This window comes from Zootoca vivipara, chromosome 10 (assembly GCF_965207765.1).
Source record: "Zootoca vivipara chromosome 10, rZooViv2.hap1.1, whole genome shotgun sequence".
Classification (NCBI taxonomy): Eukaryota; Metazoa; Chordata; class Lepidosauria; order Squamata; family Lacertidae; genus Zootoca; species Zootoca vivipara.
In genome coordinates this window covers 48,867,526-48,884,880 of record NC_142593.1, presented here as the reverse complement: position 1 = coordinate 48,884,880, position 17,355 = coordinate 48,867,526, and the positions used below count along the sequence as shown (strand labels likewise).

The following is a 17,355-nucleotide window of genomic DNA, read 5'->3' as shown; positions in this document are numbered from 1 at the left end:
GTCTTGTGCACATCCTGTTGCTTATTTATAGGTCACCTTTCAGGGCTACCTGCTTCAAAGTGGCTTGCAACGTATTAAAACACAAAACAGTCCAAGCCATAAAAACCATAGTATAAACACAAAATGTCTAAAAATATAACAGCAACAGCAATTGAAAACAATGTCAGTGGAATAAAAACAGACCCAAACTTTTTCAAAAGCTGACTAGATGTTTTCCCCCTCCCCCTCAAGGCTTTTGTGTTCGTTTGAAAACCAGTAGAAAGGGTGCAAGCATATATCCTTGGGAAGAGACTTCTAAAGTGATGGCCCCACTGCAGTCAGGCCCCATGAAGACATGACTCCGGCATCAGCTTAAGACTGTTCATCTATCTAGCCTAGTGCTGCTGACTATGACGAAAGGGAGATTGCATTTGGGGCAGCAGGTGGCAAAGCCCCTTTGCTGAAACCGTCATCTCCCAGGATAGGCGCACAGCACAGGTGAACAAGGAGGAAGAGGTGACACAACCTTGCTTCCCCTACTGCTCATAAGAGAGCAATCAGGAAAGAGTATTGTGCAAACCAGGCTTTTGTTTTTGAAAGAGACTGGCTTTTCCCTCTTTTTGTAATTACAATGGCATTAGGTACTTGCAGCTATAGCTCATTTGTAAAGCATGGGATAATTCTCATCTGAAATCACTAGCTGGGAAAGTCTCCATTCGCAAACCTGGAGACCTGCTGCTGGACTATCCTGCATTAGTTAGTCCAGTGGCTTGACTTGGCATAAGGCAGCATATTTATATGTAATTAAGAAGAAATGCACGTTTGTACAAACCATCAAATGCTGCCAAGGCGCTCTCTTGGTGAAGGTATCTGTCCGTCACCTCCAGAGACATCTTGAACTTCAAGTTGGTTTCACTGAAGCACAGGAGGAAAATGCAAAGTTGTAATGTTGCAAATTCTATAGGGACAATGAACCATTAGAAATAGTACTTAAAAGAAACCTTTGCTTAGCTGTGCTTCTGCAAAAGTATTTTCTGTTCTGTGGCTTTCAAATGAAACAGCAGCTGAACACACAAAGCAAACAAAAATGGCAAAACCCCTGGGCTGCAAAAAGAGAAGAGAGCTAAAAAGCTGGGTATGAGCAACACGATGTGCTTTGTCACACAGTGTTCTTTGCTACTGAAGTATGAGAATACACAGTAGTGCATGTCCATTTTGGTCAATCAGATGATGATCAATCCCAACAGGGCAGAACATGTTTTCCTAACACATTTCATAGAATCATAGAGTTGGAAGAGACCACAAGGGCCATCCAGTCCAACACCATCAAAGCATTATTGACATATGCCTGTCAAGCCTCTGCTTAAAGACCTCCAAAGAAGGAGACTCCACCACACTCCTTGGTAGCAAATTCCACTGCTGAACAGCTCTTACTGTCAGGAAGTTCTTCCTAATGTTTAGGTGGAATCTTCTTTCTTGTAGTTTGAATCCAACCTTTCTCCCACCTCTATATGGCATCCTTTAATATATTTGAACATGGCTATCATATCACCCCTTAACCTTCTCTTCTCCAGGCTAAACATACCCAGCTCCCTAAGCCGTTCCTCATAAGGCATCGTTTCCAGGCCTTTGACCATTTTGGTTGCCCTCTTCTGGACACGTACCAACTTGTCAGTATCCTTCTTGAACAGTGATGCCCAGAACTGGACACACATTGTTGCACATTGATTTTATTAAGCACCGCTTGGGGAAGCTACCTGGAGCCTGCTTAGACATGCAAGCAGGCATTTTCTTCATTTCGTTGATCACAAAGGTAGAATATGCACCATGATTACAGAAACAGATGATCAGGAAAAAATGGCTGTATGAAGCCAGGACCACAGAAATGGCTGCACCTGTCCCTGTGTAAGCCCCTTATCATTCAGGCTAATTTCTCTAAATATAGTCAAGTATTCCGGCAAATGCTGAAGGTCAGTTGGCCATCTGCATTGCAGGGGATTGGACTAGAAGACCCTTAGGGGTCTCTTCCAACTCTGTAATTCTATGATTCAAAACAACAGAACCAATTATAGTGTTTATCTTTCAGCGGAAATTATCAGTCGCAGCCCTGGCCATGGTGAGCCATCCCCTACAAAAAGCACAATTTATACAATGGCTCGATGGATAACACTATATTTGGCTAGGTCTGAGTGTCATGTCACTCAGCTAGATCCAAAACCTACAACCTCCCAGGATGTAATGGTAAAGAATAGCCCCACCTCTGCTCTTGCTATTCCCAGAAATCAATACTTATATACATTGGTACCTTGGTTCTCGAAAAGCTTGGGTCCTGAACGCCGCAAACCCGGAAGTAAGTGTTCCAGTTTGCGAACGTTTTTCAGAAGTCGAACGTCCAATGTGGCTTCTGCTTGAGTGCAGCCAATTGGAAGCCACCCCTTGGTTTTTGAATGGTTTGGGAGTCAAACGGGCTCCCATAATGGATTAAGATCGAGAACCAAGGTACCATTGTACAACCTAATTATGTTTAAGAGCAGTATTTCCTTATCCCATGCATGTTGGGTCAAAATGTGTTTTTCTGAATCCATGCAACCTTAAAATGGACAGAGCAAGTTTTAAAACACAGTACACAAAAAAATTGACTGGGAATTTAGCATGGCTAAGGCTGAGACTACAAACAAGAATAACTTTTTAATATTATAGGGAGGTAAACGTTAGGAGAAAGAACCCTTACCCGTCTAGTTCAGCTGTCTCTACATAGCAAAGGCTATTAGGTTCTGAAGTGGATAGCAGCAGGATATCAGCCTGATTAAATAAAGAATAAAGCAAATTAAATGCACGTGAATGATACTGCTGTCACACTGCAAAAAAAATCCCCCCCCCCTCTCTCTCTCTCTCTCTCTCTCTCTCTCTCTCTCTCTCACACACACACACACACACACACACACACACAGCATTTCACTTACAGGAATAAATGCATTTTTCCTAAGACGGATGATATCACCAACTTTGATGTCCTTCCATTTTGTATTTTCGAACCTGAAGTAGTGAGAAATAATATATATTTTAAAAGTGAGCTGGGTAACATTTAGGAAAAAGGCTGAATGCTCTCAAAGAATATATGCCATTTCTACTAGGTAATATTAACGCTAACTTTCCACAGAAAACCTTTTTGAAACATGTATGATTAGTGCAGAGTGATGGCTATTCGCTCAGACAATTGTTAAGGTGACACCTATAGAACCATACCTGCCCTCCTTGATTACATCACACGTGCGGTTGTTAATTTCATTGTCCATCCGATGCCGAGCCTAAAAAGAAAGAAGGAAGGGAAAGAGGTTAAAAGAACCTATATCATTGTTGCTGTTGTCTTAGACTCCTCTTAGGCTCTCAGACTCCTTCAACACAACCCCTTAAGCCCAAAAGAATGAATGAAGTTGGAATGAAGGAGTGTGTGTTTAGAACTCCAATACCTTACAGAACATCATCTTCTAAGTGGGCATTCCCATGTCCCAGCACCAGAGGCCTTCTCTATTTCCCACACCCCCTAGAAACTATCTAGGGGATGGCAACAAGGGAATGGGCTTGTGTCCTCCCCCCTCGTCTACAGAATTCTCTCCCCCAGAGAGCCTCGCCTGGCACCAACACTGACATCTTTTCAGTACCAGCCAAAAAAGTTTATCTTCTCCCAGGAAACTGAGTGGTATTTGTTTTTGCTTTGCTATCTGTGGTGGACAGGGAATGGGTTGTTCATATGGTTTGATCTCCTCCTGCTTTGCTTTCAATTAATGCATATGTGACTATTATTTGTAAGACCTTTTTTTGAGATGTTTGTTTAAAGTGGCTACTAAACTTAAGAAACAGTCATAGTAATAATCTTCCTTTCTATTTTGAATGAACAAAATTAAACTTTGCACATTTCTTGATGGGTCAGAAGGCAAAGAATATGAAGTCCCAATTGCGGTGAATAATCATGCTAGGGACGAAGGTTTCGCAGATTCATTCTTTGGGGCGGCATAAACACAATTCTCTCTTCTATTTATTTGTTGTAGGTCACCAAGTGACCTGTTATTAAAATTATAATTGGTCATTCACCCTTTTTGTTCTTTGGTTCAGGAAGGTTTCTTCTGACAGTTCTTTTAACTACAGTGGTACCTCAGGTTACAGGTGCTTCAGGTTACAGGCGCTTCAGGTTACAGACTCCGCTAACCCAGAAATAGTACCTCGGGTTAAGAACTTTGCTTCAGGATGAGAACAGAAATTGTGTGGCGGTGGCACAGCAGCAGCGGGGGGCCCCATTAGCTAAAGTGATACCTCAGGTTAAGAACAGACTTCCAGAACGAATTAAGTTCTTAACCTGAGGTAGCACTGTACCCCAATAAAAAAAAATTTTGGGGGGGGTACCCTGAAATGTAAAAAGAGGAAGAATAAATAAATAAAACGATGCTTACAATATCATCCACTAGGTCTTTTATCGCAGTAATGCCGAGAACCAAGAGTAAAGGTATCAGAGTTGTATACCATTGGAGGGTGGTTATTTGAGGAATGCACTGCAAGAAAAAGCAAATAGGAATGAATATTTATTTATTTGGTTATTATTTTTGAATTTTTTAAAAAAAACCTACTACCCTGAATTTATGTCTAAGGTGTTTTACACACCTGGAGACGGCCATATCTCAGTAGTAGACCACATGGCTTTGCATATACACATTTTCCACACAGTAAATATCTTTGAACTGTTAACTCTCCTTGCCTGGCAATATGGGGAGTCCCGTCCCCCCACAACCTCCACTAAGGTACGTTTTGAAAAGCAGCAATGGTCAGAAGAAGAGCCGTGCCAGCAAGTAAACAGGCAGGTGTAATGGGAGAGCAGAGCATCCTGTTAAGCGAGACAAACGTGCATCTACACGTTAAGCTCAGAACCAGTTTGAGCACCGCAGCTGATCCTCCAGGAATGAATGGAATTGCAGTTACGCAGGGGGAAGGACTTTAAAAGGTCAATATGACAAAGCTGGAGAGCCACTGTTCTCTCAAGTCAGGGTAGAGTGATTCTCTGAGCCCTAACACCTACATGCTCCATCTTTCATGCACTAAAATATTAAATACAAAAAAATCAATCAACCCAGATATTTTACCATTTCCTACTGATAATGGTACCTGACTTTCCCAACCCTTCAGCTTTGATAGGCTCAGTTGCAGGAGCAAAGGCAGATTTAGGGGAGCACAACCAGTTCAGTCCAGTATGGAGCCTTGGGGGGGCCAGCTGGGGGCACCGTAACTACGCTTTAGAATGAAGTGTGATAGGTGGAGGGGTGCTGAATTTTGGCATCACACAGGGTGCCGCTGGAATTTGAGACCCCCCCCCGAGATCCGCCACCTATGAAGAATTGTACTTCATTGCACACCTGCTTTAAATGGGGCAAAAAGGGGTGGGGGGTGGGGAATCCAATCTCCACAATGAATTATACAGTCATGTTTTACCTGTAAAATAAGTAGAACCAAGAAATAGAAGTTGGCAACCCTTTTAAACTGTTCAAATAAATTCAGTGGCAAGAAGGTAATGGGATTATACTTGTAGGTTTTGATTGCATTCCCCTGTGGAAGAAGACAAAGAAGCAAATTACAGAAAAAGCATTAAATATACTAGTAAGGTACCATTTCATGCGAAACGTTATCATTTAGTGAAATCATCCTTCATTTAGGCAAGTGAATTATAGTTTTCCCATTAGTAACAACCTTGAGCAAGTCATATGAAACGGATATGGGTGTGTTCATGTTCGGTGTAACCCATGGGTAGGCAAACTAAGGCCCGGGGGCTGGATCCGGCCCAATCGCCTTCTGAATCCGGCCCACGGATGGTCCAGGAATCAGCATGTTTTTACATGAGTAGAATGAGTCCTTTTATTTAAAATGCATTTCTGGATTAATTGTGGGGCACAGGAATTGGTTCATTCCCCCCCCCAAAAAAAAATAGTCCGGCCCCCCACAAGGTCTGAGGGACAGTGGACCGGCCCCCTGCTGAAAAAGTTTGCTGACCCCTGGACTGTAACCCATTTCACGTTATCGAAGAGTTTGGTTCTGTCATTATTTAAAGAGGGCTAAAACGAGGCATTTAAAAAAAAAAACCTGCAGGAATTTTGCATAGCTGCCAAGTTATCCCTTTTTTAAAGGGATTTTCCCTTATGCTGAATAGGCTTCCTCGCGAGAAAAGGGAAAACTTGGCAGCTATGGAATTTTGTCCTCCAGGTCAGGTGTTCAATTGGAATGGATGAAGGATAAGGAACTTGTGGTTCTCATGCGGGTGGCGCTGTGGGTTAAACCACAGAGCCTAGGGCTTGCCGATCAGAAGGTTGGCGGTTTGAATCCCCGCGACGGGGTGAGCTCCCATTGTTCAGTCCCAGCTCCTGCCAACCTGGCAGTTGGAAAGCACGTCAAAGTGCAAGTAGATAAATAGGTACCGCTACAGCGGGAAGGTAAACGGCATTTCTGTGTGCTGCTCTGGTTCGCCAGAAGCGGCTTTGTCATGCTGGTCACATGACCTGGAAGCTGTACGGCGGCTCCCTCGGCCAATAATGTTAGATGAACGCCGCAACCCCAGAGTCGGTCACAACTGGACCTAATGGTCAGGGGTCCCTTTATCTTTACCTTTAGATACTATTAGACTCCAACTCCCATCAGTCCTACCTAGGGCCAATGCTCAGGGATGATGGGGTTTGTGTACTCCAGTAATGACAACCAAGAATCCACGACTAGTTGATCCCTGGACTAGGTGAAGGTCCCCTTCAACACCATGATTTTAAATCCACTTACTGCATATTTACTTTTCTTAAGGCACAGATAAGTCGTTTGCATAAATTGGGGCTGTTCATAGAAGGCACGATCATTTGCTTTAACATGCCAGCCGCATTCTGAAAAACAAAACAAAAAAAAGGAAAACCAGAAAGTGTGATAATCATGAACTTAATAATCAAGTGACTGAAAGCAGGAAATTTATTAACTCCCCCCGGCATACGAAGGCTAGAATGGTTAGGACCCCCATCCCGCTCCCCAGTTAGCAGTCTTAGCATACCCAAGATCAAAAAGGAACTACAAACGCAACGAAGATGAGCAGTGGGACAAATGGCGAGTGTACTGCTTTTAAACATTTACTTCTTGTTCAAAGAATTAACAGAACAAGGGAACCCTAAGGAATTCCAAACAACTTCCCTTGATTTGCATAATTTCAAAACTACCTACAAGCTGCTTACTTTTGCTTCCGCTAAGGCAGAAGTGGGAGAACAAGTTAGCCGTGGGAGAGAGAAATAAGCTTTACTACCGGAATGACCTCGGGGAGAACATCCCAGGTAAATACGATGCAATTTGCGGTGATGTCAACCATTTGTCTTTTAGAAAATTAGTAAAGAACAGACTGGAAATTTCGCTTAAAGGTTATCCTTATGACTCATCTACTGGTGGGTCCAGTGGAGAGAAAAGTTAATTTACTGCCACAACTGTTTTTCTTCATCTCAGACCTACTTTTCATATCAGCATGTAGAGCAGGCTTCCTCAACCTCGGCCCTCCAGATGTTTTGAGACTACAATTCCCATCATCCCCGACCTCTGGTCCTGCTAGCAAGGGATCATGGGAGTTGTAGGCCAAAAACATTGAGAGGGCAGAGTTTGAGGGAGCCTGATGTAGAGCCATTGGCAGGGTGGATAAAAATAAATGATTTAAAAAAATAAAAAAATGGATATTTTAAAAAATTTAAATTGGATTTTTAAAAAATAAAATGCTTTCAGAGGAATAATCTTTCTAAAGATAGTTTTCTATTTAACTTACATTATAATCCATCAGGAAATAAGGATTTGCTTTTAAATATGTTGCATGAGGCTTTATATGCAATGTTTTGGTAAATGAATTCCATTAATCCATTCACAATGTCATGCTCTTCCAGAGGTTTCTATAAGATTATTTGGGACAGTTTTTCTAACAAGAAGATATTATCACAGATGCTTGTTTTTGCGGTTTTAAAAAGTGTGAATTTGTGCCTGCAGGGATAACATGCCTTTTCTTCACAGGAAAAATGTTATAAATTAAACATACACAGGGGGGGGGGGGGACCTTAATCCCATTGTTCCATTGCAAATTTATATACGTACACAGAACCAGCCCCATAGCTCTTAAATGCTAAGTTCCAAGAGGTTCAATGAACAGATTGTTTCGAGTGGAATAGATCTGCACAAGTAGCTAAGTGTGAAGCAGTAAAAATGAAAGTGCAACCTTGTGAGCAGCATAGCTGCCAAGTTTTCCCTTTTCTCGCGAGGAAGCCTATTCAGCATAATAGAAAATCCCTTAAAATAAGGGATAACTTGGCAGCTATGGTGAGCAGAATACTCCACAAGTCTTGGGATCTTTGTGTAATAATTGTGCAAGTTAGTTGCATGTCTGTGCAACTCAGACTTGAGCATACCCTCCAACTCCCAGTAAGAAAAATCCGGGATCAGCAGCGGCGCAGCTCCGGAAGTTGCTTCTGGACATGCGTAGAAGCAACTTCCGGTGCCGGCGGTGCCCGATTTCCGGTGCCCAGACATGGGCAGAGAGGCACCGGAAGTCGCTTCTACGCATGTCCAGACATGTGCAGAAGGAGCCTCCCTGGCAGGTAGGAAATCTGGGGATTTACGGGATTTTTCTCTATTCGGGATAACACGGGAAACGGTTTTAAATACGGGGGTTTCCCGCAAAAAACGGGAGACTTGGCAGCTATGGACTTGAATCAAGTGCTGAAGGCACTTCAGGGCTGGCAACCTCTTCCCAATCCCAGTGGGTTCCAACAACTGCACTAACACTTAACTATACAGGATAGGCACCTGAATGTGTAAGCAAATCCAAAGAGGTGGTGATGGAGGAAATAGTAACTGGGATCTGTTAAGTCCTTGGTGAGACCTTGAAGTGCTTGCCAGTCAACTAATAAGAGTTCACTGGTTCCAGGCCTTTCTTCCCATTTGTAAATATTAAGATTATGCCAGCAAGAATGAGTCTCTCTCTAAAATAATGATTTAAATCAAGTCTTACTGACTAGTGATTTAAATCGTGATTCAAATCGATTTGATTTAAATCAAATCCACCCTGCCAAATTTCAGAACTGTTATCTTTGTTGAAAATTGGGCTAGTCAAGCTAAGCAGATTTTTTTTAATGTACTTTTGGAAGTACATTACATATTCTAGGAGGATTTTTCTGGAGTGCCAGAAAAACTAAGTTAATAAAAGTAGAGAAAGTATGCTTTAAAATGTGGTGGTTTATGAGAGTTAAAAGAAGGGGGAAGTGATAATTTTTACAATATTGCTTTGCATCAACTTGAAAATCCAAGCTCGTGAAAAAGAGAGTTGGAAATAGTTGGGACAAGGATTGTTTATATGCTAGTGTAAAATACTGTATATAGGAAGTTAAATATTGCAACCTATTTATCCACATCCCTATATCATATTTTCATGCATAGAAGCTGGCTGTTGGAAGATTTAGGGCAGACAAAAGAAAGTACTTCATACAGGGCAGTGATGGCCAGGGCTGGCGCAATACATTTTGCCACCCGAAGCAAGCCACAAAATGGAACTCACCACCACCACACCAGGGAAGAAGGGGTGAGTGAAGATCTCCATCAGAAACAAGTTGGGAAACTCAAATCACCCTTACTCAATGGTCAAGTGGAAATCAAAGGCCATTGCAGTGAGGAAAATGGGCCCGCTCTGAATCTTGTTAGGTGGGTGCACAGCCCAGGAGACCCCAGAGGCAGCCCCCACCATTCATAGCTGCCAAGTCTCCCGTTTTCTCCAGGAAACCCCCGTTTTTCCAGCTGTCCCCAGCCGAAAAAACTGATTTTTCTTGTTTTCCCCCGGTTTATTCTGGCGCGGCGGCCATTTTGGAACTGGGCGGAGCATGCTCAGAAGCGACTTTTGATGCTGCTCTGCCCAGTTCCAAAATGGCTGCAGTGTGACTTCTGGTGTGGCAGCCATTTTGGAACTGGGCACAGCAGCATCAAAAGTCACTTCTGAGCATGCTCCGCCCAGTTCCAAAATGGCCGCTGCGCTACTTCTGGTATGCTAATTTCAGTCCGGTCCCTTATTTTTCAGAGAGGAACTTGGCAGGTATGCCACCATTTCCTCCCTAGGGGTGGGAGTAGACCAGCCGCATCTCCTATTCTCCAAGAGGGCACTGTGGGGGCAGCACTGGAGGGGGCGTCAGCCAAGGAGGTGGCAGATTCCACTTCCAAGGAGTGGGCCCGGCTATCGCTGCCACAGTGGAAGCAACAGCAGCAGACCAAGACTTCCTTGGTGCTGCTGCTCCTGTGGTTCACCTTGCCTCTTGTGTGGGTCGGCCCCGGTGATGGCCACCAACTTGGATGGCTTTAAGAGAGGATTAGACAAATTCATGGAGAATAAGGCTATCAATGGCTGCTAGCTATGTTCTATCTGCTAGCTATACAAGTTACTGGGGGTGTCACAAGTGGGGAGAGTGCTGCCACGCTCAGGCCCTGCTTCCCAGCAACATTTGGTTGGCCACTCCACGCAGAACTGGATGGGCCTTTGACCTGATCCAGCACGGCTCACCTTACATTCCCCTTCCAGAATCATTCACGTCCGACTCACCTTTTCTAAGCGTATCTCGAGTAGCTTCCACCTCTCTGTTGATGCGGTTTTGCTCCGGCTCGACAGGAGGCGGAACGTCCAATTCATCCTCTGTCTCATCATCACTATATGGCACCTCTTCATCGTTGGGCTGGGAGTCCTCGTCAAAGGTAGTTTCCGAATCTCTTTCAGAATTCATCCTCCTAGCCGTTCCTAAAGCCCGAAATGAAAGCAAACCCAAGTTCAGCCTAGCAGGATAGCCACAGGACACAGACCCACCCCATCCCCCACCCCCAGTCCCTGCTGTTCCTTAGTGAGAGACTTTGCAAGCTGGAACAAAGTTCCCTTAGCACCACTTAAAAATAATAATAAAAGGTATTAATTTTTCTGAATCTCAGCCATGCATCTGTTTTCAGTTGCCTGTCTCCTGAAGTGGCTGAAGTCTAAGACATAGTCCCTGGTAACAGATTAAACTGCCAAGAGAGGTTGGGCTGAGAGTTCTGTAGTCTTGTGCAAATACACCTGGCAGTTTACAGGCAGTAAAATGTAACGGTGGCAGTGGGGAAATTTTAAAGGATCGTTTTCTAAGTGCATAGGTACAGCTAATTTCTTCGTGTATTCCAGCCTCGATTGTTCTTGGCTCACGTTGCTAGCAGACAATCAAGCTCAAGGTGGACTACTGAGGGGAGGGCGTATACTTTACATCCAAAGGGAAGTCAATTCACCCATCAAATTCCTCTCAAAGAGCCAGAGGGTTTTAGCTGTTTCCATATACGTGAGCAACACACATGCTTTCCAGGTATTAGATCATGGGTGGTGAAGATCTTGTGCCCCTACAGAGGATGTTGGACTCCAACTCACATCAGCTCCCAGCCATGATGGCTCATAGTCAGGGATGATGGGAACTGAAACCCAGAAACATCTGAAGGGCCACAGATTCTTTATCCCTGCAACAGGACTTCCATTCGAACTATCAGAGAAAAAAGGGAAATCAGCATGGATGTGCCACAGTGTCAACAGTTGCCCAAACTTGATAATGATTTCAAGGATTCAAAATGTTCCACATGAAGTTGTTGTAAACAAAGTTGTTGTCTTATTATCTCCCGTATTAAAGATGCGAAGGACTGAGGCTGAGAGAGAGAGAGAGAGAGAGCGAGAGAGAGAGAGCAGTGTGCCTAGTGAGTTCACAGCAGATGTTAAAATTTGGACTTTCTGATTCATTGCTCTGGTTCTTTACCCACCCCCTACACTGGGATTTCTGCACTCATCCCTTTTTAGCCACCACCACCACCATCATTAAGGCAAATTTAAACACTTCCTGATCAGAAAAAAATCTCAAAGTGGTGTACAGATAAAATGCAGCTAAAATCCATAAAAGCAATGAAAAACAACATCAACATTGGGGGCAAAGATAAAACCAACACAACATTTTTAAAAAATGAAGGCAACTGAAAGATGTGCCTGGATAGACTTCAAAAACAAAAAAAACTCTCAGATTGCATAAAGCTTCAGCAAACTTCCAGTTAAGCCATTTTAACCATGTTGAAAGGTCAGATTTATCCGCATCTCCAACCTTATATAGACAGTGTTATAAATGCAGTATTTGTTTCCCCAACACACAGGCAAAGACAATCCTAGATTTCTTCTCGATATCTGCATCCTGAAAATATACCTTATTCTCTCATTCACTTGGAGACGCAAATTTAGTTAATCGATGTAATAAAACTAAAATGTTTAGCAAACCTTTTTTTCAACAAGTGGCAGGATCTAATAAAATGACCACATGCTTCTATCCTGCATGTGTACAGAGGCTGGACAGCTATCCGTCAGAGACGCTGGAGCTGCAGTCAGCATTACAGATCCTGCATTGCAAGGGGGCTCAGCTGGATGACCTCTGAGTACACATTTTCATCTCTATGATTAAGGATCTTTTGCCTAAGGCACAACCTTGGCATTGCCACCTGCCTTCTGTCCCCAAAAAACTCCTTAGAATGAGATGTGCAATTATGCAGCCATCCCTTATCAGTACAGCAACTGAATACTAAAAAGCAGGCCTTTGAAGAATACGTTATTAAATAAAATTTCTGTGTGTTTGTGTGTGGAAATGAATAAAAGGGAGAAAGCTCACATAGGTGCTTCAGAGATGACAATAAAGACACTTTTCCAATAAAACACAACAGCACAAAGAAGTGCCCCTCTATCTTATAGACCGTTTTGTTTCTTCTTAACGAAGCCTAACAGAACAGAATATGTTGTATTGCGAAGTATGACTACAGTCCTTCTCTCTCAGGGGAACTGAACAATGGTTTTGCAGCAGAAAGTTGTAATTTAAAGAAGACACAAAGCTTTACCCTCTGCCAATACCAAGCATTACACTCCACCCCACCCCACAAACTGATTGACTGATGATTTGATTTGTATACTGTATAAGCTGTATGCAGAAAACTGAAAGAACAACATTGCAAAGTTACAAAACATATGAAAATCAACATCAATTCATTTTCCCTCTGGCACACCCGCTTCCTCTCAGCATCTGGGTTCTCCCCTAGGGCCCAAACAAACTCTCAGCTCACCCACAAAAGTCTCAAAATAAGAGTTCCTGGAAATAGTCACCCTAGCCTTTCACTCCAAACTTGCATTTTACGGGCTGGCCCAAGGTGGATGGTGCCGTACTTCCTCAGGCTGCACACAGTTGTGCTCCATTCGGTTGCCCTCTCCACACCCAGTTCCAGGTGCAGCACAGTTTGAGTTTCCCAGGGGGTCTAGAGGATGGGTTGAGGAACCTATGCTCCTCTGAAAAATTGCTGGATGACAACTTTCACCATCCCTGACCATTGGACCCTGCAGGCTGGGGCTGGGGCATGGCAGGGAGGTTGGAGTCCAACAACATCTGGACAGCCACAGGTTGCCCATCCCTGCAATAAAGCTTGTTAAAAACTACTAAAAATGGGAAAGAAGCATATGCAATGGGAATCCAAAGCTCAAGGGAAATTCATTTGAAAGTGGAACGAACTTAAATAGTGTTGAAATTGAACACGAATGTCACTACGCTTTAGGGTGCTTAACAGACAAATTAGTTGGATTAGATCATTACATTTAAATTTGAATTTTATCAAATATAAAAGCTGCCTTTCTGGGATGTATTAAGGAGGTAAGCTTACAATTTCACAAGCAGTTACCATTTCCTAGAGGGAAGGGCCGTTGTCGTTGCTTCACTTCCCATTACTGTACATTGACTGCAGCCGCCAAAACAGACTGAAGAAATAAAAAAGTGTTTTCTAAATTCAGAGCCCCGACGATTAAGATTTGGGTTTAAAAGGAACTTGAATAGGAGAATGGAGCTCCACACCTCCGGGCAAGAATCACGGCCTGCAGAGAGACAGTAGGCATAGCAGCACAATTCCAGTCCTCAGTCCTCCATGCCACAAGGACTTTAAACCATGATTTTCCATTTGAATTCTAGTAAGGCTACACAAATGTGCTTCCACGCCTGCATATTATAGGAACACTGTTTTTGCTGATACAGTCTAGGCTAGGGAGTGGCCCTGTTAATGCCTAACAGGGTAGTAAAAAAACACACAAACCAAAGCCTTTTAGCCGCTCCCCTAGCCAACTGTTCAACAAACTCTTTGTGCTGGATACCGAATACTTATAAAGAAAAGAGTATTATGACCCTGAGCAGTTCCTTTACAAAAAATAATGATGAGAGATAATTGTGACAAATCAGTTATGCTAACTACCCACACAACAGATCCCCATTTTATATGAAAGAGGTATACTGATGTATGTAAGACGCATGGCAGAATGCTCATAAGACATGTACAATTGCTTTCATTTTTTTCAAAAATAAAATAAAATTGCAGACTGTCGAGTAAGTTGAGCAACACACTCCAAACAAGTTGAAAGAAAGAAAGAAAGCCTTCTGGCATCGATTTGGTTTCTGACGTCCTAAATGCAACTTGGGTGATCTCATTCTGACTCAGCAATATTTTTCTCCATCTCAGAACACAACAAGCCTAGCTTGCTAATAAAGACAATAACAACAAACTCAAAAGAATTGTGTATTATGCCACTTAAATCAACAGTCAAGAAGAACTGAAGCAACATGCCAGTTTCAAGGATACAACCTCTCTCCCTAACTAGCTTTCAGATTCCATGGCTGCATATGTTTACTTGTGAATGAGCCGCTTTTCTGCATCAAATGATTGCCAATCTCATAGATTTTTTGATAGGATATGGAGCAGAGGGTTTTGTTGATTCTAACTAAGCAGAACTTAAGTAATTCATATTAACAATCATTTTAAGAAGTACAATTAGGAATGCAGCACTTTCTTTGAAAATGCAAGAGTTTTGCAAACTCCAGCAAGGCAGCAACCCCACTTTCCTGGGAACCATTTCTAAGGACCACAACAGTGTCTTTGCTTCTCCACTTTCAGCAATCCCTTTTGATTCAATGGTTCCCATCAGATTCAAAAGAAGAATCCTTCTAAAAACTTGAACTCGTGAAACTTTTGTCTGCCAATCGTCCAGACAGAGAAGGTTGCTGCTCGAAAGCAAACCTTGATCAGTAGCGATCAAGAGTTTAATCATCCACGTAATATAACACAGACCAAATATTCGCAGCGGACAAGATGGTATCATGTTCTTCCAAATCTTCATAGGGAAAATTCTTTTCTATCCATGGGTTTCTTCATTTTTGTATTTAATAGTGCCCCAGAAGACACACTCTGCAATTAATTATGCTCCTGAAATAAGCACTTTTTAAAGATAACCCCACATCAAGCACAGTACAGAGCTAATAAGAGTTTAAGGCATCTAATTCTTTTCTGCCACTCAAGTCAATGGCTTTGCTCAACGCAACAGTCTAGTCTGGGGGGGGGGGGAAACCCCACACTTTATCTCTTTGATTACATTGTATAGTCTTGCTCATGAACTATGCAACTTCACTAACTTCAACAAAATACAGTATTTTATGTAAGGTCATCCAGGAACCCTACCCCTTGTACAGGTGACAAGGTGAACTCCTATGTCCCTCCTCAGTACCCAAAAGCTCATCATCATCCTGCCCTCGGTAGCACATGGCAGTACACAGAGGGTAGCCTTCAACCCACTGAGGCGAGGAGTTTCACTGGCACAGGGCAAGCAAGCTTCTGCCATTTGCTTCTTCCTGGTCTGGAAACCGGTTTGCTAGCCTAGGTCAGCTGAGCCCAGCTATGCTGAAGACTCAAATTTGAACAGGTTGCAGACTTGTTGCGAGCTCGAAGGAAGTGTGGCCTTTTACAAATCCCTTTTACCCTCTTTCCAAACAATCATTTTGGGCATTGAAGGGGGAGGGACTATTCAGGCTCAGCCTACCGTTGCCTCTGAAATAACTGCAGGTGAAGGAAGAAAGATCTCAGTGGCGCTATACCTTTCTCTTAGTCCATTCTCCCCACCCTAGCCTGGCTGATAAGGTGGGAGGGAAGGAGCAGACAAAAAAGCCAGTCGTTTTCATTTCCTCTGCAATTACACTTGAGTATGCATACAGATAACATGGACTGGCCTAGAGATGGATTAAACAAGTTTCAATTCTGGTCTCCAGGCATTAACACATCAGGTGAATAGGTAGGGCAGCCACAGTGACTTCATGACGCCACAATCTATACAGCAACAGTGCTTGCTGAAGGTATACCAAAAGCTTGCTGGAGCTCCCTACTGTACAGTACTTCCAAACATAAAAGGCAATCGTCCATCCTCAAGTGGCTGTGTACATGCCTCAGGGAACATGCAGTTCACTCAGGACTTCCCAGCACATGAATAGAGCTGTTTAAGGAGACATCTGAAAGATTATACATTTTTTGCTGCAGCATGCAGGAAGGCACTGGTGTCCAGACTGTCATTCCAGCAAGATAACAGGAATCAGTGTTTTACTGAGCCAGTAGTCATTGACATCACAGCAGCAGTACAGCATCCATTTTTTAAGAAGTTATATACAATCATACCTTGGTTTTCAAACAGCTTAGTTCTCGAACGTTTTGGATCCTGAATGCCACTAACCCAGAAGTGAGTGTTCCGGTTTGCAAATTATTTTTGGAAGCTGAACGTCTGATGGGGCTTCCGCGGCTTCTGATTGGTTGCAGGAGCTTCCTGTAGCCAATCAGAAGCTGCACTTTGGTTTCCAAACCTTTTGGAAGTTGAACGAACTTATTGAACAGATTCTGTTCGACCTCCAAGGTACGACTGTACTGTGTTTAAGCCCTTTGCCTTTATTTCTGAACCCTTAAGTTACATGCACTGAAAACTAAGCAGTTTGCAGGAAAATGAAGTTATGTAGCAAATGATCCAAAACAGGGTCCCTGAAAGAACTCATGCTCATTATTTCAATTACTCTGGCATTTTGCTATTTCTTTATTGCTATTTTTTTAATGCCAGCTTTCTGCAAACTAAGATAGTGTACGAAAAAAATCAAAGCAACAGCAGCATTATAAATACCATTTAAAAGTATAAAACTGTCCCCAGAGAAAAACCCACGCTTGGAACACGGATCAGGAAAGCACAGACTTGTGCTGGGGCAAAAGGTAAGTGTAGATGAGCCCCTACTCCAACGGGTAGCTTACAAAAAGCACAAGACAACTAAAATGTAAACACACACACACACAAGCTAAAAACCTCAGAGTTATGAAAGCCACATATGAAAACGCAGTCTGCAGGATTAAAACTGCATTGGAAAAAGCTGGGGGGGGGCGGGGTGTATGCAGTAGGGGAAAAGAAAAGTCCTTGCAGGGCCAAAAGGACAA

At 43.0% G+C, this 17,355-nt stretch overlaps 1 protein-coding gene across 2 annotated transcripts in view; it reads right to left on the bottom strand.

Moving 5' to 3' along the window:
- The window catches only part of ATP8B1 (ATPase phospholipid transporting 8B1), a 75,667-nt gene that overhangs the window by 31,536 nt on the left and 26,776 nt on the right, over window positions 1-17,355 (bottom strand). For both annotated transcript variants that reach the window (XM_035100983.3, XM_035100986.3), the window contains exons 2-9: window positions 10,601-10,792; window positions 6,787-6,884; window positions 5,458-5,571; window positions 4,428-4,526; window positions 3,226-3,287; window positions 2,943-3,015; window positions 2,711-2,781; window positions 812-894 (exon numbers count right to left, since the gene is read on the bottom strand). In XM_035100983.3, coding sequence (XP_034956874.2) covers window positions 812-894; window positions 2,711-2,781; window positions 2,943-3,015; window positions 3,226-3,287; window positions 4,428-4,526; window positions 5,458-5,571; window positions 6,787-6,884; window positions 10,601-10,778 — 778 coding nt within the window. In that variant the 5' untranslated portion in view covers window positions 10,779-10,792. The remainder of the gene's footprint in view (window positions 1-811; window positions 895-2,710; window positions 2,782-2,942; window positions 3,016-3,225; window positions 3,288-4,427; window positions 4,527-5,457; window positions 5,572-6,786; window positions 6,885-10,600; window positions 10,793-17,355) is intronic.